Consider the following 27,352-nt stretch of genomic DNA (forward strand, 5'->3'; position numbering starts at 1 on the left):
AGAAAGGTCACTTAATGAAAAGAAGAGAGGTGTTCAAATGCCAAATAAATGGTATTAGAAATTTAAAATATCATACTGTTCTCCTGGCAGATCAGTCACTGTTATGATTACTTGAGAAAATTCTTACAAGAGTCTGTCTCTTAATACAGGGGGAGGAAGGAGCTCCTGGTTCAAAGGGCTTTCCAGGAGAACCAGGATTTCCAGGATCCCAGGTGAATATTAACATTCATCTAGGTCAGAGGTTCTCACACTTCATTGCATCGTGACCCCCTTCTGACCACAAAAATTACGACACGACCCTGCTGAGCTCTCAAGCAGCCAGGCCTGTCTCTCTCCACAGCTTGAAAGAGACTGCCTGAGCTCCGGCCCACAGCCTTTTATAGGGTCAGCTGTGGCCTGATTGGGGCATAGCCCCAGCTGTGGCTGCCTTCCCCATCTGGCTAGTCTTTGGCTCACAGCCCCATCCCTTTCCCAGGTCTGGCTGTAACCCTTTCAGGGCCGCAGCGAGTAACCACACATCCCCTCCAAATTGCCCCATCTTCTGACTACCAGATGCTGGGACTGGACATCAGGGGATGGATCACTTGATAATTGCCTTGTTCTACTCATTCCCTTTGGGGCATCTGGTATTGGCCACTGTCGGAGGACAGAATACTGGGCTGGATGGACCATTGGTCTGACCCAGCATGGCCCTTCTTAAGTTCTTGTGTGCACCTGGACCTCTTGAGCAGGAAGAGACTTGTGGGCAGCTGAACTGCCATTCTTGGCTGACTGTCTGCTATGGGAACCCAATGTCTGTAGCTGTGTGTGCTAGAACTCACTGATTACTTTTTTTCCCCATTTTTATCGCTTTGTGTTTTGCTTTGGTGGGAGGTCCTGGTGCCACCGGGGACCTTTGCTGACATCTTAGCAGCCTCCCTTCAGGGTGTCTTGCCATCTGGACAGGATTCCTCCCATCCTTCCCCCTACAGATCTCCCTTGTCCTCCCTGCTTCCCCCCACCCCCACCTATGCAGCTGGAGTGTAGCTGTGCCCCTGAATCTTTGTTTCCCCGTGTGTAAAATGGGGAGAATACCTCTCACACCATAATGATATAAGGATGAATCAGATGTTGTTTTAAGAGCACTTGCAAGACATAAAGCCTATATAAAGGGCTATGTGGTGTTATTTCTTAAGACAGGGTATTTAATATTTCTGTTTGTAATATATGCATTTGTGTGTTAACTGGATTTTCCGTCATCTAACATACCTTCTAGGGACAAAGAGGGATTAGAGGTGTGAAAGGAGAGAGAGGAAGTGAAGGAAGTAAAGGTCTTCAGGTAAAAATACTGTGTGAAGTTCACTTAGTGTTCTACTCACTGTGTGTGTAACCAGTGGGAGACTTACATTTTTGCTGCTGTTTTACTGTGTTTTTTGTTTCAAAATTTCTGTGCGGTGTATCATGATATTCTGTCAGAGAGAAATGTTTTCATAACGGGCTAAAGAAATTTTAAACATCTCAGAGCAATGCTAAACTGTTTGACGTTATATGAAAAAAAATCTGCAATAGCTATATAACAATTTTCTTTATATTCTAACATGACCCACCAGTTTATTTAGGGGTACAGGAACATGTGTGTTTGCATAAATATTGCAAAACATAGATTAAAATAATGGTTTTAAGATTGTAAAATGAACTACTCAAGGGTAAGAAAATAACAGAACTTTTGCTTTATGATAGTATTTAATTAAATGACATACAACTATGAGACTCAGGAAGCTGTAACTGGTACCTTGACAGTCACAGTAACTGGACCACTGAGTCTGAACCACGGTACAATCACCGAATCTGGACCTATCTACTAGCTAATTTAACAAGAAAGCTATCCAAATCTGGCAGACGGAGCCACTATCAGTTTGATTTTTCTAGGCTGAGTTTTTCAAACGTTGGGGGGAATTCCCATTGAAATCAATGGGATGAGAGGTAGGCCAGTGCTGTGTATGTTTGAAGTCTCACCTAACGTTTATATTTGCTTGGTTGCCATACTTTCCCTTCTCTTGGCAATATTGTCTAAAAGAAATGTCTGATGATTCTGTTGCTGTTTTTGCTTTTTGTATTTGGCACTGTCAAGGTTTTTTCCCCACTTTGAACTTTAGAGTTCAAGAAGTGGGGACTTGCAATGAACACTTTTAAGCTTAATTACTAGCTTAAATCTGGTGCGCTGCCACCAGCCAGAATGTAGTGTCTGGCACACTTTCTGTTCCCCCAAAACCTTTCCTGGGGAATCCAAGACCCAAACCCCTTGGGTCTTAAAACAAGGAGAAATTAACCTTCCCCCTCCTTTTCCCCCCAGACTTACCCCTCCCTGGGTTGCCTTGAGAGGCTTACACAGATCCAAACTCCTTGGATCTTAAAACAAAGAGGAATTAACCATCCTCCTCCTTTCCCCCCCCACCAATCCCTGGTGAGTTCAGACTCAATCCCTTGGATTTTAAAACAAGGAAAAATCAATCAGGTTCTTAAAAAGAAAGCTTTTAATTAAAGAAAGGAAAAAGTAAAAATTATCTCTGTAAAATCAGGATGGAAAATGCTTTACAGGGTACTCAGATTCATATAGACTAGAGGGACTCCCCCCGCCCCCCCCAGCCTTAGATACAAAGTTACAGCAAACAGAGGTAAAAAATTCTTCCAGAAAAAACACACGTTTACAAGTTGAGGAAACAAACATAAGACTAATCCGCCTTGCCTGGCTATTACTTACTATTTTGAAACATGATTCAGAAAGATTGGGAAAGCCTGGGTGTACGTCTTGTCCCTCTCAGTCCTGAGAGCGAACAATGAACAAAACAAAAAGCACAAACAAAGACTTCCCTCCACCAAGATTTGAAAGTATCTTGTCCCCCTATTGGTCCTCTGGTCAGGGTCAGCCAGGTTCACTGAGCTTGTTAACCCTTTACAGGTAAAACAGACATTAACCCTTAACTATCTGTTTATGACAGGCACTTTGCATCTTAACTGAGCAGCTGTATTTTGCATGTTTCCGAAGTATTTACAGTCAACTTACCATGCAGAGAGGCTACATTCCTAATTTCTTTCAGGATTTTCTCTATTTCTGACAAGTTGCCACCTTTCCTGTGACCAGAGTCTCTGGAAAACCATTGCACTTAAAGAGCTAGACACACTGAGCTTCAACAATAGAAGAAACTGTATTAGGGAGTTCCCTGAAGCAAACAATAGATCTTCTCCTGGTTCTCTCTTGTAAACTTCCTTCAAGCCATATATGTTGTTTGGGTATATTTGTGTTCGAAAGATGTGGCCACTGTGACAAAATAAAAAAGTGAGACAAAATTCTGCTTCTGTTTATGATGGGAGTGGGAAACTCCCATTGAAATCAATATTATCCATATAAACCAGCTACAAAGCAGTGGAGATTGTATCCATTTAACTAAAGATAGAATTAGGCCTTTTTGGTTTATATATGACTACTATAGAAACTATGTGGATGAGAAGCCAGTAGTAACTTTATCTGGATTCTTTTTTATTAAGGAAGAATAGGTTTTAAGTCTACAGTATAATTACTTTATAGACACGTCTCTGTCTGGAATTGAGAAAGCAATGTTTGATGGATACTGAAAAAATGTTCTGTACCAGTCAAACCGTAAATGGCCTTCATCTTGTACAATGTTGCTGCCATGCTGGTAGGAAAATAAATGTTTGGTCTAGACTTGAAGCAATGACTCTAGGCATTATTTATGCTGACTGCTTTTGCTGCCTGCCAGATGGCTACGGAGAAAGCACAGGTGGCACAGCTGAGGCTAGATTCTTGTCATTTTACATGAAGTGCTAATGTGGTGTTACTTGTTGAAGCTGAGCCATTGAACATTATATGGTGGTTACCAGTTGCAAAAAGAAGCAAAGTGATTTGGTAGTGTGTTTTTGTTTGTTTGTTTGTTTTTTCCAAATTCTCACTAGATATCATATATTCATTTAATTTCAGGGTGAACTGGGAGCTTCGGGTCCAAAAGGGAGTCCTGGCAGTCCTGGGATGAGAGGAAATAAAGTAGGTTTCATTCCATTAATGACTTCTGTTTTAAAAGTTTGTTTGTTCCCACCTGAAGATCTTGCCTTTGAGCCTGCTCCTGAAACAATCATTCAGGCAAAAGTCAATAAACGGGTGTTTTTGAATGACTACTGGTCTTTGACCTCAGTGGCAGCTGTGTGCATAGTTCAAGGGCCATGCATAATCCTAAGTAAGGCTGCATTTCAGTCACAGGTATTTTTAGTGAAAGTCATGGACAGGTCACGGGCAGTAAACAAAAATTCACAGCCCATGACCTGTCCATGACTTTTACTATATACTCCTAACTAAAACTTGGTCCAGGGATCCTGCGGGCACTCTGTGGGGGCAGGATGTGGGGAGGAAGGGAGTGCTGGGAGGGGGGTGGCCCGACTCCTCCACTGGTGCCGAGGGCAACACAGCTGGTGGTGGCTGCGGCACACAGCCCGGGACCCCCACTGATGTTGTGGGGGAGGTGGGCAGTGGTGGTGCACAGCCCGAGACCCCCACTGGTGTTGTGAGGGAGGTTGGCAGTGGTGGTGCACAGCCTGGGGCCCCCACTGGTGTTGTGAGGGAGGTTGGCAGTGGTGGTGCACAGCCCAGGACCCCCACTGGTGTTGTGAGGGAGGTTGGCAGCGGCAGCACACAGCCTGGGACCTCCACTGGTGTTGGGTGGGGGAGGAGGGAATGCGGGCAGCAGTGCACAGCCTGTGATCCCCACTGGCACTGGGGGGAAAGGATTGGCCAGGCTGCAGGCTCCCTACCTGGCTCTGACAGGCATGTCCCTGCAGCTCCAAGGGGCAGGGGCGTCCAGGCAGGCTCTGTGAGCTGCTCCTGCCACAAGCACTGGCTCCACAGTTCCCATTGGATGCGGTTCCCAGCCAATGGGAGCTGCTGGGATGGTGCCTGGGGGCACGGGCAGTGCGCAGAGCCACCTGGTCCCTATGCCTGGAAGCTGCAGGGACATGCCAGTGAGAGCCGGGGAGCCCCCCCATGCCGAGGTAAATGTTGCCTCGCACCCCAACCCCTGCCCCAGCACTGAGCCTCTTCCCACACACCCAAGCTGTTGCTGCTGCTGGCCAGGGGCTGCCCGGCTTGGGTAGCCCCTGAGCCAGCCGCACTATCTACTGCAGAAGTCACAGAAAGTCATGGTATCTCACTTCCGTGACCTACATGACAGACATGCAGCCTTAATCATAAGTAATGGCGTGAGATTTACTGTTTATATTTATTAAACTTTTGGATTGTAGCTTCTACAGTATTCTTAAAATCAGTTGGATAGAAAGATTAATCAGGCTCTGTGGGTTTAAAAGATATTACTTACAAGTCTGAGATCATATTTATTGCATTTAACAGGGAGAATATGGTGATCCTGGAGAGACAGGACAGAGAGGGCCACCAGGTCAGCGGGGAATGCAGGTTTGTGTTTTATTCTCTCCATGTGCAGTGGTAGCCAGAATCTAGTCCTTAATTTATAAATCACCAATCCTGTCGCTTCTTTCTGTCCTCCTGACATTTGAGTTGCTACACAGACGCTTAGAATTAATATAGACATTAATAGCTGGAGTAAAGCACAGAGAAAAAGCAGATGATTTAAATATAATGGTTTATTCACAGGGAGACGATGGTGCTGCTGGATATGGTGGACCAGGAGAGAAAGGAGCAAAGGTAAACATGAAAAAGGAAAAATAAATGGAAACTCTTAACTTGTTTTTACATTATTTTAGTGAGAGTGAAAACTGCAGGGGAAAAATGTTGTTTCATTATCATCTCTGACTGTAAATCCTGCAATCTGATCCACACAGGCAGATTTCTGCACCCATTGACTTTGCAGGGGATCCATAAAAATCCACCGTATGGCTCAAGTTGTAAGATTAGGGCCATAGGTTGTAAAGTCATTGGGATTGTTTTTCTTTGTCTATCAATTGCCATGTGTGCCTATGGCAACATATAAACATTAGAAAATAAGTTATAAACTCTTAAAATTAGAGTAAAAGATAAAAATATAATAGTAATAACTCTAATTATTTATTGGAGCATTATTTTAATATTGTTGTTATTGTAAAAATATTTTAATGCTGTCCACACTCAGGAAGATATTGTTCTTGCCCTGAAGGGCTTCCGGTCTAAAAAGACTAGCAACACATGAAGTGTGCAGGAGAAGGATAGAATCAGATGATATATCCTTCTGTAGATATATTTTTATATAGCTTAGATATATTTTACAGTTAAATAAGTTCACATTTACATTTATCATTATTTACAAAACTTCTTTTGAAATGAGAGAGAAAATTCTGCCACACTAAAACTAATCAAAGAATAGTTCTAATTTACTCAAAAAAAATGCTTCCAATATTGATTCCCCTCTACTCTGAATTGTGAGGTCTAATATTTTGATATATCAAATCTTTCTGTCATAGCCACAGATGCCTGACAGCCTAGCCAGTGCCTGTTCACTGTACAGTTCCTGTCTGTGTTTAGGAAAAACTAGTAAAGCTATTCTGGAGTATTTCATCTTTTCATAGTCACTTCCTTTTAATATATCAATGCAATTAGGAGCACATGAATAGCCCAGTAAAGTACAGTGCTTCTTTATCTATATTTTAAATGATATATGTCTGAGTAAAATAAGGGAGAACAGAACACTTTTCAAAAGCTTTTTGTCTTTGCTGTGGGTAACTACTGCCAGACTCCCTGAACTTCTCCATCCATGTCTTTTAACCCTACTAATGCAAACCTCATCTTTAAATTCCCTTCTTTTGGCAAGCCTACCCCACTTTAGTAACATGCTGTCACACCCCTACTATGCTTCTTGCCATTCCCCCTCCCCAAATACCTCATATGTTCTAAGGACTTAATCCAGAAAGGTGCTCCCATTGGGAATTTAGGATAACCAGCACATTGCAGGATTGGGCTCTAAACTTCCTGGTCTGCAGATATATTTTGGGTGCAACCCAACTCCCATTAAAATCTACGGCAGTCTTTTCATTGACTCTAACAGGAGTTGGGTCTGGCCCTTTATACATCAGTTGTATCATTCAGCTTACATTATAAGCTTCTTGCATCAGGGGCTGTGTCGTCTTCTGCATTTTGTACAATGCATGTCAGCACATCAAAAAATAATAGCAACAATAATACTGTTTTCCAGCATATTGCCAGTTTCACTGCTTATTATTGGGTTATGTGTCTGCTTCTGAAAAGTCAAATATAGGAGAAAAAACTGAGTAGAAATATCAATGTAATGATAATTTTATCTTATTTACTGTAAATAACAGGGACAAGAAGGATTCACTGGAGATATTGGACGGAAGGTATCGTACTTCACATTAACGTTGTAGCTTTCTGGTCAATAGACTGGAGTATCCTCTCCATTACACCACTTTTGCACCAACAGAATTCTGCACTTAACAGTTATGTTGGCATAAAAACAAGATAACAGAGTGGAGACTTTAAGGATGGAAATAAGTTTCAATGGTAGATTTTTGGTAGAATAAAAGAAACATTCTTGATGTTTCATGGGAAGAAAGTTCTGATTTATCTCTCAACATCTGAAATTCTTTATGATACTAAAGGGTTAAAAAAATTCTTGTTTGATCACCTTATTTCTTGGAAATTTTAAAGTTTTTTTTTAATTTATCGCTTTTAATTATTGTGTCTCATTTCTGAGATTGTTGTTGGAGTCAAATCTTACATTTAGAGATGTGCTGAAGCAGCCTCTGGGAACATGATTCTCTAAATATAGAAATAGCTGTGTATTGTGCCTGCTGGTTTAGGAGTGTGTGTCCCACTTCTTCCTGTCAGTAACATGGAGCAGGTAGCAAATAGTGTCAGCAGTTACAAAGCACAATTATCCAAACAAAGTGTCAGAAAAAATCCCCAGATAATATCTTGCACAGCCTTAGATGCACTTTTGCATTTTGTCTTGTAGTGTTGTATATGAATCTGTGTTTGATATACATAGTCTATTGAAGCTATGTGTATGAAAAATACACTATTGACTAGACTTTTGTGCTGTGCATTACATATGAAGAATGACATCAATGTGTTGCGTAACTGATGGTGAAAATATGCTGACATCTATGTATAGACCAACTAAATTCATTGCCTCATCTCCTGAATTACACACAAATTACAGATTGAAAAAATAATATATAATAGTACATGGCTGATCAAATTATCAAAATTACCCATTTTGGGGAGAAATTACCCATTTTGACATATTAAAAGGCTCCAGTTTTTTTTAAATGTCAGCTCTAAAAGCAAGTCTGACATGCTCATCCTTAACTATTAGCACTTCTTTGCAATTGTAAAACCAAACACCCAAAGTCATGTACTGCTGACATAGCTTCTTTGAGGGAGAATATATAAAACCAGAAAGAATACATGGGGAAACTGTAGGCCTAACTAGTCACTTTTAAGCAAAAAAGACAAGTTGTTTCTTCCATTCTTTTGTTTCTACTGCAGAATGTGTTTCTGTTGATATTTTAATTGCTCTAGAGTTGAATCAGGGTGAGGAAAGATGACTTTATGCCACCTTTCTACTTTTCTGATCAGTTGTGTCTGAAGGAAACTAGGAGCAGGCGAAGAGCTACTCTAAGGTCTCGATCCTTCTCCCGTTGACTTCAATGGTGCCAGATTGTTTTATCCTCTGCTGCACTGACAGGAATAATCTCCTCTGACAGAGATCACCAGAACATGACCAGAATCCACCTTATATCTTGTGCTCCCCTGACAAACACCCTATCCTGAGGGAAGTAGTTGATATATTGCCAGTTACTTCCACTTTATACCACCAGAGGATTCTCCTGCACTAGGGTTATCATCCACCAGCCCTGTTAGGATAGCTCTCCAGCTAGTTGATTCTCTTTTGAACTGCTCAAAGTAGCAGGAGAGGGCTAAGTGTCTGATGCTGGGAGTCTAAATAAAGTAAGGAGATATTTGTTCCATACCAATAATCTTGCATAACTGGGAATTAACACAGTAAAATAGTCAGCATGGTGTGCTGTACTTTATAAACTTTCTCACAGGTAGATGCCAAAATAAACCTGGCACAAAGAGCATTTTGATATCTTCTTTTTAATTTTAGTAGTGCAAAACAAAGCGTTTTCAGTGGAAGTATCAATGAAAAATACTGTTAAAAAAGATTTAAAAGTTTTTACATCTCCTCTAACCCTTATACAGTAATAATATGCAATATGGATCAGTTGCTTCATTTAATTAAAACTTAACTAAAATAAAGACAGCATTGAGCCAACATCGAATTAAGTTATAGAAGGGCCTGAGCTGAAAAATTCAAAACAGAATCTAGAGTGTTGGTTCAGCCCATAGTAAAGATAGAGACCAGCTGTGAAATATGGATCCTTATCTGGGTTTGGATTGTGAACTTGTCTCCTCAAAATTCAGACATGTTTCAGATCCAGACTCTTAGGTTGGATCCATCTTTAAAAATCAATGTTTCCCAAGCAATTAGGTTAGGGGCGAATCGCCCCTTGCTTTTCTGCAGGCACAGAGGCTGTGACCATAGCCAGACCAATAAGGTTTCGCTGCACAGGTGCTGTGATAGGATATGGGGATTGTATGCTGAGGTCTGCATCCCAATACTGAGAAGTCCCTGATAAGTTCTCAAGCAGCATTTTTCTTACTTTGCTGATCTGTAAATGTCTGCTGTTGATGGAGATACTTTTTTAATCAGTTTGTGTATGTACAGAGAAATTGACATTTACCAAAATTTACATATAAAAATCTAATGGTCAGTGTTTAGGACCATTATATGTTAACAAAAACCATCAGTGGTAGAGTATTAGCATTCTAAATAGACACACTTCCACATGGAAAGAATAAGAACTTAAATATTCCCCATTGACTCAGCAAAATGTGTATTTTCTGAAAGAATCCTTTGTTGGGGGTGGGTGAGACCACACACAGTGCTACTTATACATATTTTTGTATATACCTATTTCGTATCAGTCTTTGCATTCTTAAAAGCGAGATGTATGAATGGAAGAATAAACAGCAGGAGCCATTTCTTGAGTTATTCACATTTTTGTTTTAATGAATAACCATTTTCACACTTTAATTTTGCTGTATCCAATTAATTAGGGTGGAATTGGAGACCCAGGACCCCCAGGAGAACCTGGACCAAAAGGAATCAGAGGAAAAATGGCAAGCACTCTTTTATGAATATTGATTTGTCTTGAGATTGACTTGTTGTTAATGTAGAAATCACATGTCATTTTACCTGCCCAGGTGATAGAAATCTGTTTAAATAGATATCCTTTAACATGCTGAATTTATGTGTATTACATTGGTTGTAAGCACAATAGTCCAGATCATGCACTCTGATGCAGTTGCTTTTGTGTATCACGAGCACATCTAAAACTGGTGTAGCCAGCTATGGAAGATCAATCTAGCGCAAGGGGTGGCCCCCAGTGGCCTATAGCTGGATGCCATGTTGTCGTCTCTTCAGACCAGTGTAATGGGCCAGTACCTTGAATGGTCCCTTACAATCTGTGCTAACTACTTATGCTAAACAATCCGTACCACCTTACCTTTTGCTGTGATGCTGGGAGTACCTTTCCCAGACCTGAAGAAGAGCTCTGTGTAGCTCGAAAGCTTGTGTCTCACCAAGAAGACTTGGTCCAATAAAAGATATTACCTCATCCACCTTGTCTGTCTTCGGACCTGGAACTAGATAAGCTCATAGAGGAGAGGTCCATCGATGGCTATTAGTCAGGATGGGCAGGAATGTTGTCCCTAGCCTCTGTTTGCCAGAAACTGGGAATGGGTGGCAGGATGAATCACTTGATAATCACCTGTTCTGCTCATTCCCTCTGGGGAACCTGGCATTGGCCACTGCCAGAAGACCCAATACTGGGCTAGATGGGCCATTGGCCTGACCCCGTGTGGCCGTTCTTTTGTTCTTATGACCAATGGTGACCTGAATAATTTACACTGGAAGACTGGTGTAGCACAGAACTGGCTCCAAATCAGGGAAACACGATGTCAAATTATTTTATACAAATTCTGTGGGAAGAGTCTGATAGATTTGCCAAATCTTCTTCATTTAATAGGCCAAGGTAAACAAAACACTTCTTTTGGGGTAATTGTTTCCTGTTTAACTGTATTTTCAGCTCCTCTGACAAAGGACAGGCAAAGTCATAGTAGTAGTTTTGTACTATAAGTTAGCCATGCAAATTGCTAACCTTTTTCAACTCTTGTTTTTTGTAGTTATCACACTGTGACTTGTTTTTCCCCTCACTTCCGACTGATCTTACTCCCTCTGAAATCAGAGACTTTTGCCTTTAACTTCAATGGGAGCCAGATTGGGTCCTTGACTTAGGGTTTTTTTTTGTTTTTTTTATACATGTAAAATGTTATTGGTTAGATATTACATGTGACATGGTGCCTATTATCCATTAATTTCTAACAAAGGGTAAACTTTTCAAAAGCACCCAAGTGATTTAGGAACCTCAGTCCCATTGAAAGTCAGTGAAACCTTATACTCCCAAAAAATTTAGAACCTTATGGAAATTTTGCCAACAGACGTTAATAAACCAGGAGAGGCAGCATGCCATTTGGATTATAAATGTGTGTGTGTTGTGCTATGGTAGTTTAATTTGTAGCACACTCACTTCTGGGCCAGAAGAAGCTTTTCTGAAATACAGTCAGTTCCCTTTTCAAGAGCCAGGTGCTTGGTCATGCTAAAGTCACTGTCTGCTGCTGGAGCTGTGCAATATGACCTTTAAAATGGTGTTCAAATGGTGTGTCAGCATGGGAGGAGAACCTTGGACCAACATAGCTAAGAACATAAGAATGGCCCTACTGGCTTAGACCAAAGGTCCATACAGCCCAGTATCCTGTCTACTGACAGTGGCCAATGCCTGGCGCCCCAGAGGGAGTGAACCTAAGAGGCAATGATCAAATGATCTCTCTCCTGCCATCCATCTCCAACATCTGACAAACAGAGGCTAGGGACACCATTCCTTACCTATCCTGGCTAATAGCCATTAATGGACTTAACCTTCAAGAATTTATCTAGTTCTCTTTTAAATCCTGTTATAGTCCTAGCCTTCACAACCTCCTCAGGCAAGGAGTTCCATAGGTTGATTGCATGCTGTGTGAAGAAGAACTTCCTTTTATTTGTTTTAAACCTGCTGCCCATTAATTTCATTTGGTGGCCCCTAGTTCTTATATTATGGGAACAAGTAAATAACTCTTCCTTATTCACGTTCGCCACATCACTCATGATTTTATATATCTCTGTCATATCCCCCCTTAGTCTCCTCTTTTCCAAGCTGAAAAGTCCTAGCCTCTTTAATCTCTCCTCAGATGAGATCCGTTCCAAACCCCTAATCATTTTAGTTACCCTTTTCTGAACCTTTTTTAATGCCAGTATATCTTTTTTAAGATGAAGAGACCACATCTGTACACAGTATTCAAGATGTAAGCGTACCATGGATTTATATAAGGGCAATAAGATATTCTCCGTCTTATTCTCTAGCCCCTTTTTAATTATTCCTAACATCCTGTTTGCTTTTTTGATTGCTGCTGCACACTGCATGGACGTCTTCACAGAACTATCTATGACGACTCCATGATCTCTTTCTTGATTAGTTGTAACTAAATTAGCCCCCATCATATTGCATGTGTAGTTGGGGTTATTTTTTCCAACGTGCATTACTTAACATTTCTCCACTTAAATTTCAGTTGCCGTTTTGTTGCCCAATCACTTCGTTTTGTGAGATCTTTTTGAAGTTCTTCACAGTTTGCTTTGGTCTTAACTTTTTTTGAGCAGTTTAGTATCATCTGCAAACTTTGCCACCTCACTGTTTACCCCTTTCTCCAGATCATTTATGAATAAGTTGAATAGGATTGATCCTAGGATTGGTCCTTAGGGAACACCACTAGTTACCCCTCTCCATTCTGAAAATTTTACCATTTATTTCTACCCTTTGTTCCCTGTCTTTTTAACCAGTTCTCAATCCATGAAAGGATCTTCCCTCTTATACCATGACAACTTAATTTATTTAAGATTCTTTGGTGAGGGACCTTTCTAGAAATCTAAGTACACTGTCCACTGGATCCCTCTTGTCCACATGTTTGTTGACCCCTTTAAAGAACTCTGATAGATTAGTAAGACATGATTTCCCTTTACAGAAACCATGTTGACTTTTGCCCAACAAGTTATGTTCTTGTACGTGTCTAACAATTTTATTCTTTATCGTTGTTTCAACTAATTTGCCTGATATTGACGTTAGACTTACCGGTCTGTAATTGCCAGGATCACCTCTGGAGCCCTTTTTAAATATCGGCGTTACATTAGCTATCTTCCAGCCATTGGGTACAGAAGCCGATTTAAAGGATTGGTTACAAATCATAGTTAATAGTTCCGCAGTTTCACATTTGAGTTCTTTCAGAACTCTTGGATGAGTGCCATCTGGTCCCGGTGACTTGTTACTGTTAAATTTATCAAGAAATTCCAAAACCCAGGGCCGGTGCTTCCATTTAGGTGACCCAGGCAGTCGCCTAGGGCACCAGGATTTGGGAGGGCGGCAGACTGCTCCAGTGGACCTCCCACAGGCATGCCTGCGGACGGCCTGCTGGTCCCACGGCTCTGGTGGAGCATCCACAGCCATGCCTGCGGCAGGTCCACCAGAGCTGCTGAACCAGCGGACCGTCCGCAGGAATGCCTGAGGGAGGTCCACCGGAGCCGTGGGACCGGCGAGCCGGCCCTGCGCCTAGGGCGCCAAAAACACTTGCGCCGCTCCTGCCAAAACCTCCTCTGGTGACACTTCAGTCTGTGACAATTGCTCAGATTTGTCACATACAAAGGACAGCTCAGGTTTGGGAATCTCCCTAACGTCCTCAGCCATGAAGACTGAAGCAAAGAATTCATTTAGTTTCTCCGCAATGACTTTATCTTTTTTAAGTGCCTCTTTTGTATCTCAATCATCCAGGGGCCCCATTGGTTGTTTAGCAGGCTTGCTGCTTCTGATGTAATTAAAAAACGTTTTGTTCTTACCTCTTGAATTTTTAGCTAGCTGTTCTTCAAACTCCTTTTTGGAATTTATTATTATATTTTTACACTCAATTTGGCAGTGTTTATGCTCATTTCTATTTACCTCACTAGGATTTGACTTCCACTTCTTAGAAGATGCCTTTTTATCTCTCACTGCTTCTTTTACATAGTTGTTAACTATGCCACAGTTAAGCCACGGTGGCTTTTATTTAGTTCTTTTACTGTGTTTTTTAATTTGGGGTATACATTTAAGTTGGTCCTCTATTATGGTGTCTTTGAAAAGTATCCATGCATCTTGCATGGATTTCACTCTAGTCACAGTACCTTTCTAATTTCTGTTTAACTAATCTCCTCATTTTTGCATAGTTCCCCTTTCTGAAATTAAATGCCACAGTGTTGGGCTGTTAAGGTGTTCTTCCCACCACAGGGATGTTAAATGTTGTTATATTATGGTCACTATTTCCAAACAATCCTGTTATAGTTGCCTCTTGGACCAGATCCTGCGCTCCACTCAGAACTAAATCGAGAATTGACTCTCCTCTTGTGGGTTCCCGAACCAGCTGCTCCAAGAAGCAGTCATTTAAAGTATCGAGAAATTTTGTCTCTGCATTTCATCCTGAGGTGACATGTACCCAGTCAATATGAGGATAATTGAAATCCCCCACTATTATTGAGTTCTTTATTTTGATAGCCTCTCTAATCTCCTCTCTTAGCATTTCATCATTACTATCACTGTCCTGGTCAGGTGGTTGATAAGAATATAACAGTAGGGATCTATTATTAGAGCATGGAATTACTATCCATAGAGATTCTGTGGAACATGTGGATTCATTTAAGATTTTTTACTTCATTTTCTTTCACATATAGTGCCATTCCTCCTCCTCCTCCTCCTCCCCCCCCTCGCCCCCACAAAACCTGTTCTGTCCTTCTGATATATTTTGTACCCTGGAATGATTGTGTCTTATTGATTGTCCTCATTCCACCAGGTTTCTGTGATACCTCTTATATCAATATCTTCTAACATGAGGCACTCTAGTTCACCCATCTTATTATTTAGACTTCTAGCATTTGTGTACAAGCACTTTAAAAACTTGTCACTGTTTATTTGTTTGCCCTTTTCTGATGTCAGATTAATTTTTATTTGAATGTTTCTCGTGTGATCTGACCCATACTTTATCCTCTTCCAGCCTCTCCTCCTGACTAGAACCTAGAGAATCTCTATCAATAGACTCTCCTCCAAGAGAAGTCTCTGTCTGATCCATGTGCTCCACTCTGTTCTGCAACCTTTTTAATGTTAAGTGCCAGCAGTCTGGATCCACTTTGGTTTAGGTGGAGCCCATCCTTCCCATATAGGCTCCCCCATCTCAAAAGTTTCCCCAGTTCCTAATAAATCTGAACCCCTCCTCTCTACACCATCGTCTCATCCACACATTGAGACTCTGAAGCTGGCTTTATTTCCACTGCACTTGCCCTCCTGGTGCAGGGATTGTGTCAGTGATGGTTGAAATTGTTTAGGGGTGCATAGTTAGGGATAGAGGGAGTGGGACACTTATTTGGCACTTCCTATCCAAGGATATCAAAGCACTTTACAAATATGAATGAATTTAGCCTCAGTGTCTTTGTGAGGTGTAGGCAGGCAAGTGTTGTTATTCCTGTTTTACCATGATGAAACTAAGTCACAGGAAAGTTAAGATTCTATCCCAAGATTACACAAAGAGTCCATAGTAGAGATGGGAGAAGAATCCCTATCTCTTGAGTCACTGTTGTAAGCATTGCTAGCATTCAGCTCAACCAACCAAAGAAAAGCAGTGGTATGCTGCCATCCTATTTTTCTTTTCAAAATAGTTCTATGTAAAAATATATAGGGCCTGATTCTCTTCTCACCAAGCTATAAATCAGGAGTATATCCATTAAACTGAATGGAGTTAAACTGGTATAAAACTGGCATTAATGAAATGGAGAACTGGGCCCTAGAGTAGAGAAGTATGCAATAGTATCATAATTGCTGTATATACCATTTGTAGATTGTCTGTCTGTCTGTCTGTCTGTCTGTCTGTCTAATTTATGCCAATGTTTCCAGGGTACTGCAGGTCCTTTTGGTCTGAAGGGATTTCCAGGAGACAAGGGATTTCCAGGACACAGGGTATGAATTGACCACATAAAGTGTATGTAATTTTATTTGCATAAAAGGTACTCCCTTTAAATTTTAAGGCAAGTATAGGAGATTTTTTTTCCTGTCTCAGGCTACAGTATGTGTTCAAGAGTCTAAATCATTAATACACTCACATTTTGGGATGCCAGAGGTAGGTATATTGTAAGCTGCTTGGTGATGTCACTTAGAAAATGCCAATTCTGTATTTTTGCCAGCAATAGGACAATAAGTTTGTGTGTTTGTTTGTATATCAAATTATGTTACAATATTTGAACTAAAATTCTAAGGGTCAGATTTTGGAAAAAGAGACCCAAAGTCTATGCATGTAATTTGTGTGTCTAAATTTTCACAGTACTGCAATTAAGAGCACAAATCGGGTATTTGCATGTGCAAATGACTATTTAGATGCCCAAACCTAATTTTGCATGCAAATCTAGACAACTCTTTAAATGCCTAATTGTACTTAAAATGTAGGTGCAACCTTTTTACCTTTGGACCTTGGGCCTCTCCTGAAAACTGGCAATTAAAGAAAACATGTGTTGCATTTTTTTTTTAATTAGGAACATATTTCTGGTTTTTGGAATTTTTTCTAGCCATGTCTTAAGTTTGCAGCTTTCTGTTGTTTTCTGATAGTTTTGTAATATCAGGCTGGAATTAAAAGGTCCCAATAAAAGTGAGCTGAGATTTCACTCCTCTCAGAAATTGAATCTGGACTCCACTCAAATCTAATTTTTGTTTGTAATCATTACTTGGGCATAAGCGGCAGTAATGTCACACAAAGATATATTGGACTGATGCTTAGGGGCAGCAGCATTGCACCTGATTTTCAAAGGTGCTGAGCACTTGGATTCCCATATATATTAATTATTTATTCTTCTCTCTCTCTCCCCAAAGCCCATTAAAATAAAATAACTCTTTCTGTTTCTGTTTGGGTATCATGATCCCACCATTCTGGAACTTAAATTGCCACCACAGCACAATACATATTAAATGAAAAGAAAGAAAATATAGCAGAACTCGATTGTACTATACGATTGTCTCACTGTATAAGCCATTCTTGCAGTTTAATAATTATAATTATCCAGGCAGTTGAAAGCTTTAAATTATCTAGTAATCTACAATCTTGTTCTTCCAGGGCGCTAAAGGAACAATGGGACTGCACCCTTTTCCCGTATGTATCTCTGGCGTGTTCTATAGTCAGTATACATTTAGAAATAAACTACTTCATCAGCTAAGAATTCCTTTCTTTCTCCTTGTTTTGTTTCTGTTCTGCAGCCATGTGAAGTCATTGACTATGTGCGCAGACATAGCCGTAAGTACATATCTTGCTTTATAAAATTGCATCGCCTAAAGGGTCAGCACTTGAAGTGATATTTTAGGGAAAGAAAATCAAGTTCTAGTTACCACTTATTTTTCAATGCACAGACTTAACGGCCATTTACATGCAAAAGAGAGAGTAAGTGCTTGACAAGTAAAGAGCTTTCATTTCGGAAAGAGTATTTTTAGCTCATAGTAGATCCTTTTTACCATGCTGTTTTAGCTGTGTTTGTACCATGCACTAAGTGAATTGGTGAACATCTATTGATTCTAGTAATCAGTCAGTAACTCTGCATGATCATTTCTAACATGCTTCTCTGATTTCCTTTGAAAGTTCACAAATTATGAAACAAACAAAAGCCCTCTTTTGAAATATAAGACTATTTTAAATGGCAATCACTGTTCTAGGGATCTGTGTTCCCTTTGTTGTGTATAAAATAGACTTCATGGAAATTAGGTGCTTGGGGCACTTGGAAAGGGCTAGTGTCCAGATTAATAATGAAAATGCCCTGAGTGTCCTTAAGGGAAGATAAGTAAGTAAATTACATTATTTTATGTAAATCAATCTTAAATACAGATTATGGACCCTTACTCATGTGACTAATCTTGATCTTCAGTGAAAGTTCAGCTGAGCTGGGCTAAGCAGAGAATATTTGAGAAAACGTTAGAATGTTTCAGTCCAGTGTCTCGAACCATGGAATTTGTCGAAACAAATTCAGAAGTTTGGATAATTTGCTGAGTTATATCTATTTCTCTAAACTCTGTTAGACACCAGGGACCATAGACATCCACAGTAAGAACATGCAATGCAAATTAAGGGACAGAAGCTGAACTCCCTGTGCACCTAACAACTTCCACTGAAACCAATGGCTGTTTTGCATGCACAGGGAATGCTGTAAAATTATAGGTGTGCAATCCATGACACTACAAAAACAACAAGGAGTCTGGTGGCACCTTAAAGACTAACATTTATTTGGGCATAAGCTTTGGTGGGTCAAAACCCACTTCTTCAGATGCATGGAGTGAAAATTACAGATACAGGCATGAATATATATTTGCATATGAAGAGAAGGAAGTTACCTTACAAGTGGAGAACCAATGTTGAAGGCCAATTTAGTCAGGGTGGATGTGGTCCACTCCCAATAATTGAGGAGGAGGTGTTAATACCAAGAGAGGGGAAATTGCTTTTGTAGTGAGCCAGCCACTCTCAGTCCCATGACACTACAAGTTTTCTTTTTAAAGAGATTTTAAGATTGTTTTAAGAACATGCTATATAATATTTTTTCCCTTTTTTGTTTAGCTTGTTGGCAGGGTGAGTACTGTTTATTATTATATTGTTTTAGGTAAAATCTTAATGTATCAATGTTTCTGGGAAGATGGTTTAGGTAAAGACCTCACTTTTGATCTGGAGTTTCACCCCTTTAAGATCTCCACCTGTTGATAGATCAGCCACTGTTTGTCTCTGGCTAACTAAGCAGAACAACTGTAGTTCTGCAATTCTGTAACAAGAGCATGCCTCTCATTCCCTGCCCATCATATCACTGCTTCTTAATTTGTCTGACTTCTCTTCCAATAGGCATACCCTTTCTGCTTTATTTCCTCATTGATGGCTTGTCCCTGAGCATGCTCTACTCATGCAGATTTTAAAATAAATATTCACCCTGCTTCTCCTCTTCTTTTTTTTTGAGAACTTCAGATCAGCTAGTGCTGGCTATGTGAATTCCCATTACTTAATATTGTATCGGCAGAGTTCAGTGACTAGATAAGACAACGTTAACTAGAGTTCAGTTGATCCCAGTCTATTTTGGTATCTTGCTTTCCAGCTACAGCTAGAAAAAACAAAAAAACACTTAGCTCCTGGCCCTATGTCCTTCTGAGTTATTCTAGTTCCTTTGTGACCTGATTTTAAGAGGTTCTGAACACCTGCATTTCCATTCAGTGCAGTGGGAGATGTGGATGATCAGCACCTCGGAAATTTAGGCCATTACCATAAAGATATTTCTGGTTCATCTCTCTGGATTACTTGTCTTTTTAACCACTAAAACTGTGAATTATGTCACTTACTCATGTGAGGGCTGCAGGGTAACTTTTTTGTCATGTGATCTGTCCAATTGACTGAGTATAAAGGTTTTACCTCTGTGGCTCTTTGAGGTTTGCTCACGTTTGTGGGAATTACAGGATGATTTGGCATTAAAACTTCATTTGTCCTCCTCAATATCTGATGAAGTACCTAGCATCTGAGGCAGCTTTGCAAATAAACATACTCTGAGGGGAAATCCCTTGGGAAAACCTACCCCATTGTTTTCTTCTCTCACACCCAGAAGTTCTCATTGACCTTCTCAGAGTGCTACTTTTATACTCTCAATTTTCAAGGCCCTGCATTGAGTCCTCCACTATGGGATAAAGACGATTGGACATGTGATCAGAAAGGGGCCATCAGTGCTTCTCTTTAACTAGTCATAGTGATGGTTGTGTGGTGTGATTCCTGCATCCACAGCAGGAATGAGAAACCAGTATTCTTCCTTTAATCAAGAATTTCTTCACATTGAGTGTCAGCCTTGACAACTATTCACACTTATGAGTTTGCTGTCTTCACAGTCTGCATATATTTGCAGTTTCAGATGTATGGAAGTTGGTAGGATCATGCACTGAACCAAAAAGGAGGATATATTCTTCTTTTAGTTTAATTTCCACAAATCTTTTAAGTTTACAGTCCAGCCCATCACTGATTCACATTGTATGACTATTTTCAGCTTATATTCTCATGGCCTTTTCTTTTATGTTTCTGATTTGCTTCTTGGTGTATTAGCATCCTCAATTCTTTGCATACTTTGTCTTTGATAGTGGTAAAGCCCCCATAGAGCTAATCTCCTGGAATGTTACTGTTACCAATTCCAAAGCAGTATATAATCTGCTTTTGTATCTTTTCTTTCTCTCATATCTTTGTCTTGTTGCTTATCCTGTGTTGGCCTCTCTTAGGGACACAGACAGGGCTCCACTCCCTACATATTCCAGTGTTGCCTCACTTCTTCAGACTGATGATGAATTTTATTCTCTGACTCTGTGACATCTCCAGGGTACAATCCAGACTAACGAGTATCTCTGTCACCCCTGCCCTCTAACCTGGGATTCTCTTTACAACGTTTTACTGCTCTAGCCTCCAGCCTGGACTGCTCCCAAACAGCCTCCAGCATGGAAGCTGCTCCCAGCTATGTCTGTGTGTGTTTCAGCCAACCACACCTTGGCTCTTACCAGTCTAAGTTATACTGCAGGGTGACCCCCAAACACCCCCAGTCCTAGACTTTTCCCCTGGAAATGTATGTCCTGTACTGCCCAGCCCAGTCCCGCACAATAGAAGTTTATGTATAGTCTGTTACTGCTTTAATAGAAATAATATGCACTTAACTTTGATCCCAAATGGCATTTAAAACACAGGATTAAATAAAACAATAAAACAAGTTTATTAATTACAAAGAGAGATTTTAAGTGAATACAAGAAATGAGGCATAAAAATCAGAAATCGTCACAAGACAATAAAGTTCAAATGCTACTGCTGCCTAACTTAACAAACTATATCAGATTCAAGCAAAGTTTCTCATCATAGGCTTTCAACGGTCTTACTGACCAAACTTAGTAGGTCAGGACCCTTTCTCCAGTCCCAGGAATGCTGCTTTTGTTGCTTCTGGTGCCGTGAATGTATCTTGGGGTGTTTGTTTCTCTTTTTATAGTGTTAGTCCTATTCTTGAAAAACATTTCCAGGTGAGATTCAGGAGACAAAGTCTATGGGGAAGGACATTCCCTGCTGCTTTTTCCTCACCTTTCTGATCACCCTTGCCGCTTTACATCCCACTTGCCAGAAAACACATCCCCAGCCTTACCAAACCATAGTGTCTCCCTCTGTGTTCTGATCTTGATTTGCTTTTCTACTTTTGTCTTCCCTCAAGATCTGTTTCAGTTCCATGACTTTATAGCCTGACCTCCAAGTCTCTGATGCACTCCATTGCTGATCCGCACCCTATTAAAAAGCTAGCTTGCTTTCTACAGTTAATTGACTCACCATTCCAGTTGTTACCTCATTACTCATTGGTGACAGATTAATCATAGAAATGTTGTACTGGAAGGGACCTTGAAAGGTCATGTAGTCCAGCCTCCTGCACTGAGGCAAGACCATCACTGATAGATATTTGTCTAACCTGTTCTGTTCTGAAAATCCTTCAATGATGGGGATTCCACAACCTCAACTATCTTTATAGTTAGAAAGTATTTTCTAATATCTAACCTAAATCTCCCTTACTGCAGATTAAGCCCATTATTTATTGTCCTACCTTCAGTGGACATGGAGAATAAGCTATCACCATGCTCTTTATAACAACCCTTAAAATATATTAAGACTTACCAGGTCCCCTATCAGCCTTCTTTTCTCAAGACTAAACATGTCCAGTTTTTTAACCTTTCTTCACGGGTTAACGTTTCTAAACCTTTTATCAGTTCCATTGTTCTCCTCTGGACACTCTCTAATTTGTCCACATCTTTCTTAAAGCATGGTGCCTAGAACTGGATGCCATACTCCAACTGAGGCTTCACCAGAGCCAAGTAGAGCAGGACAATTACCTTGTGTGTCTTACATATGACACTCCTGTTAATATATCCCAGAATATTAGCCTTTTTTGCAACTGCATCACATCGTCGACTCATTCAATTTGTGATCCACTATCACTCCCATATCCTTTTCAGTAGTACCACCACCTTGCCAGCTATTTCCCATTTTGTAACTGTGCATTTTATTTATTCTAAGTGTAGTTCTTTGCACTTGTCTTTATTGTGTTTCATCTTGTTGATTTCAGACCAATTCTCCAATGTATCAAGGTCATTTTGAATTCTAATCCTGTCATCCAAAGTGCTTGCAACTCCTCCCAGCTTGGTGTCATCTGCAAATTTTATAAGTATAACTTTCACTCCTTTGTCCAAGTAATTTTAATGAAAATGTTGAATAGTGCTGGACCTAGGTCAGACCTCTGCATGACCCCACTAGATAAGTCTTCCCACTTTGACAGTGGACCATAGACTCTATTCAAAGAATAGTTATCATTCAACTAGTTGGGTATCCACCTTTTAATAATTTGATTTAAATAATTTTTTCCTAGATGGTTTATGAGAATGTCATATGGGACTGTGTCAAAAGCCCTACTAAAATTAAGATATATCTTGTCTACTTTTTCCTGCCTATCCACCAGTCCAGTAATCCTGTCAAAGAAGAATATTAGGTTGGTTACACATGATTTGTTCTTGACAAATCTATGTTGGCTTTGATTTATAATCCTGTTATCCTCTAGGTGCTTACAAATTGTTTAATAATTTGTTCCAGTATTTTTCCCGATATTGAAATTAGGCCTATAATTCACTGAGCCTCTTTGTTCCCCTTTTTAAAGATAAGTGCAATATTTGCCTTTCTCCAGCCTTCTGGGACCTCACCCAACTTCCATGAGTTCTTAAAGATAATCACTAATGGTTCCAAGATTCCTTCAGCCTAGTTCCTTAAGTACCATAGGGTGAATTTCATCAGGCCCTGCTGACTTAAATACATCTTACTTACCTAAATATTCTTTAACTTGTTTTTCCTCTATTTTGGCTTGTGTTTCTTCCCCCTTTTTTGTTAATATTAATTGTGTTAAGCATCTGGTCACAGTTTACCTTTTTTAGAGAAGACTGAAGCAAAACAGTCATTAAACACCGCAGCCTTCTTGATGCCATCCAGTACTAGCTATTTTTCATAGCTAACTAAAGGACCTACACTTTCCTTCATCTTTCTCTTCTCCTAATGTATTATTAGAACCTCTTGTTGTTGCCTTTTATGTCCCTTGTACATTTTGTGCCTTAGCCTTTCTGATTTTGTCCCTATGTGCTTGCGCTGTTCTTCTGTATTCTTATTTAGTAATTTGTCCATGTTTCCACTCTTTGTAGGATTCCTTATTGATTGTCAGGTTATTAAAGAGCTCCTCATGGAGCCATATTGTCTTATTATTCTTCCCATCTTGTCTTTGCATCGGGATAGTTTGCTGTTGCGCCTTCAATACCATCTCTTTGAGAAACTTCTGTTTTACACCTCTCCTGTGAACTCCTTTTGCCCTTAGATTTTCTTCCCACGGGACCAGTTCTCTTCATTTGTTAAAGTCATTTGGTGTTTCTCTTTTCTCAGAGTTTTCTCTTATAACAACCTTTTGGGTACCCTCATGGTCCTCTTTATGGCCCGTACCATGAGCTTAGATTGCCATTTTCTTTCCATTCACTAGCTTTCTTTTCAGCTGTCTTTCCTAATGTCATGTGTCTCTACTACCATTTGGAGTCACTAAACACATTGAAATGTATTTAAACATAGAAGTACCCTATGCTTTTCCATGGTTTAGTGTTGCATTTAAGTAAAGTACAATAGACATGGTAGGCCCCATTGTGCCTGATGAGCATGGAGCTGGGGCCAGTACAGAACCATGTTACCACAGAGAACGCTCCAGGAGTGATTGTGCGTCAGGAAACACAATCCCTCCTGGATCTTCTAGACAGGAAGGGAAGTGCTCAATAATCCCTCTCTGCACCCAGCCAGTTTCTCAGACCTGTATATGGTATGGGAGGGGGCAAGACTATATGACTTTGGCTTCTCCCTGCCTGTTCCTCTGTGTTCAAAGGAGTCCAGGGACTGCTATTGTGTCCAGCACATGCACTCCTCACTGCAGTGTCTGAAAAAGTCTCATTGCATTCCTGAACTGTGCCCCAGCATGACCTGCCCTTGCCTTGCATCCTTTTCTGTAGAGTGAGTCCCTAGATAGCCTGATATAATGCTGCATGCTATCTAGGGGAAACAAAATTAAATGGTTATTAATCACTTTAAAATAGCTTGCATTTTTATCTTGTGTGATTTGTATAACAACTGTTTTTATCTTCTAGAAAAACCAGAATGCCCAGTATATCCAACGGAACTAGTGTTTGCTTTGGACATATCCCAGGATGTCACATCCCAGTTATTTGAAAGAATGAGAGAGATTGTAATATCAGTAGTGAAAGCTACCAAAATTAGAGACAGCAACTGCCCAGTGGGAGCTAGAGTCGCCGTTGTGTCCTACAATTCCAACACTCATTATCTTATCCGCTTCTCCGAGTTCTACGGCAAGAATCAGCTCCTCAACAAACTTAATAATCTGGCTTATGAGAGATCCTCAAGTGAACGGGATATTGCTGGAGCAATGAGATTCGTTGCCAGGAATGTTTTCAAGCGAACTCGCCAAGGTCCTAATGTGAGAAAAATAGCAGTGTTTTTCAGCAATGGGCCATCAGCAGATGAATCTTCTATTAACACAGCAGTTCTGGAGTACACTGCATTTTCTATTGTTCCAGTAGTTATCGCTTTTAATGATGTTCCCCTACTCCGTCGTGCTTTCACGGTAAGAAATTCACTAACGTTTTCTTTTTGATGTTCAGTAACAAGACTTTTGTATTTCATAGCCTTCAGAACGTAGTGGGCCACATTCATCCTTTGGTGTAACTCCATTATCTTCATTGGAGTTACACTCAGGACAGATCTGGCCCATTGTATTGGTTATTTGTGATCATATCAAGGGGTCAAATCCTGCAGCACTTACATGAATAGTCCTTATTAATGCTAGTGATTCCATTCAAGTCAGTAGAACTACTTGTTTAAGGACTATGCAACCTGTAAAAACTGTAGGACTTGGTGCTTAATCAGAGTATTTAATAAATTCAAGAAAACTCTGCCTGATTCTCCACTCCGCTTACATTGTCTGTCATTTACCCCTGTACAAAGTGAGCGCAGACTAGCAGTAAAACAGTACCAAACCAGAACAGCGCTGTTTTCCACTCACTCTGACTAGGGGGGTAAATGACTACACAAGGGGCAAGGCAGTGGAGAATCAAACCCGATGTACTTGAAAACTGTAGAGTTCACTACCAAAGCAATGTGTTTGTGGAAGTATTAGTATTTGTGACAAGGAAATCCTTTAAATAACAATGGGAGAGAGAGAAGGGCATCTTATGAAGAAAAACACTATGATTCTTAATTATCTGGTGCCTTGCAAAGCTTTCACTGATTACATAATCGAAAGATAACAGGGTCGCATAGTTGTAGCTGAGGGAATAATTCAGCCTGCAGAACCTTTATTAGCATTGACGGGGTGTGAAATGGGAACAACCCAAGTTGACTGTCAACAGCTAAGCTGAGTTGGTGAGAGGCAAGACAGTTTTCTTGCAAACTGTGCAGGCTTGGTATGGAAATCATTGAGGCCCACTGAATATGGAGACCCACACTTCAGTCATTGTTTTAGGGTAGCAGAGCAATTTCCGCTCTGGATTTAGCAACACAACAAATCAAAGAGCAGATCTGCGCAATGTGACTAAGTTTGCATAGCTGTAGGAACAATAAGTTTGGATTTCTATTTTTTTTCTTATTTTTACAGTGCAACTTTAATGTTTCTCTAACACAGTTTGCCATATCTAATGTTCCATACAGTTCCTGTTCAGCTAACTTGTTCTGTGATGACATTTCCAGTTACCACAGTGCGATTATAGGATAACACTATCTTGGGCCAAATGCTGATCACATGAGCAAGATGATCAGGACTCGAGCCCTTGTAGCACTCGTTACTTGGTGTCTAAAAGTGAATTCTGTGCATAGTTGTGCTGCAGTAGGTTCTCTGAAGAGATTGTTCTTTTGCAGCATTTTTTGCTGGAAAGGAGAAAAATCAGTTGGAATTTTACAGCTTCAACATTCTGTGTTTTTGATGTTATTGTAAAAATTACTTTACAATACAGCATGTTGTCATGGATTTCCTTGGAAACTCTGTACTCTCTTTCAAGGAGAAAGACTAGAAGCTTAACAAAGATATAGTTGAAGACACTATTAAGAGAAATCAGTTGAACAAAGGGATGTGGAGTAGAACGGCCCCCACACAGGAACTTCAGTTTCCCTTGGAATCCATTTGTGCATAGGAACATTGTCTCTCTCAGCAGCAAATTCAAACCCTTTATATTAATAAAAGAGTCACAGTCCACAGATCGCTCATAGTAAAACAGCTCTTCTCAAACTCCCAAAGGTTACAACAAGGTTACAACGCAGCAGCTCGTCAATCCCGTGCAAAGGTCACCATTCCCCAGTCACCCAGCAGAGAGTCACTAACCACTCTGTCCCAGATCCTTTAGCCCCTGTTCCAGGGCCCCACTCTCCAGGGCATCTACCTGGGTGTTCCAAGACACACAACTCTTCTCCCATAGCCCCAAGGCAGGTCTCCTGGGACACAACTCTCCAGTGTTCTACTGAGCCAGGCTTCCCTCCCTGAGAGTCCTGCCTCTGCTCAGGGAACATCCCTCCAGGACAACCCTCTTGTTTTGGGCTCTGCTTTCTGCAGCCCTCCACTCAGGCTTGCTGCAAGGAGGCTTCCCCTAGTGCTCTACTCACACAGGCCTCTCTGCCTGTGACTTCTACCTCTGGGATCCACCCTCCAGCATCAACCCTTCTTGCTTTGGGCTCAGCTTCTCCCAACCAGCCAGGTTTTCCCCCTTCTTCATAGAGGCTTCTGCATGAGCTCTCCCTTAGCTCCACGGGATTCCCCAGCTCTGGCCAGGCCCCAACGCTGACCTCTTGCTCTTTCCAGTGTGTCTCTGTACAGTTCTCCATTGCTGCTGTTTCTCCCTGTCTCTCTCCTCTTCTTGGGCAGCTCGCACCTGCCCTTCTCTGCACTTTTCAGTCAGTGCTCTTGAGCAACTCCGACTCACTGGCTCTCTCCACGCACTAAGGCCAAAGTTGAGGTGCCCTTTTTTAAGCCTA

General features: G+C 40.7%; 1 protein-coding gene across 1 annotated transcript in view; it reads left to right on the forward strand.

Moving 5' to 3' along the window:
• The window catches only part of COL6A6 (collagen type VI alpha 6 chain), a 107,950-nt gene that overhangs the window by 66,302 nt on the left and 14,296 nt on the right, over positions 1-27,352 (forward strand). The window contains 12 exon segments of the mRNA XM_050939714.1: positions 150-212; positions 1,256-1,318; positions 3,977-4,039; positions 5,393-5,455; positions 5,654-5,704; positions 7,312-7,347; positions 10,136-10,198; positions 16,135-16,197; positions 17,342-17,377; positions 17,482-17,518; positions 18,824-18,835; positions 24,463-24,956. Coding sequence (XP_050795671.1) covers positions 150-212; positions 1,256-1,318; positions 3,977-4,039; positions 5,393-5,455; positions 5,654-5,704; positions 7,312-7,347; positions 10,136-10,198; positions 16,135-16,197; positions 17,342-17,377; positions 17,482-17,518; positions 18,824-18,835; positions 24,463-24,956 — 1,044 coding nt within the window.

This window comes from Gopherus flavomarginatus, chromosome 2 (genome assembly GCF_025201925.1).
Source record: "Gopherus flavomarginatus isolate rGopFla2 chromosome 2, rGopFla2.mat.asm, whole genome shotgun sequence".
Lineage (NCBI taxonomy): Eukaryota > Metazoa > Chordata > Testudines > Testudinidae > Gopherus > Gopherus flavomarginatus.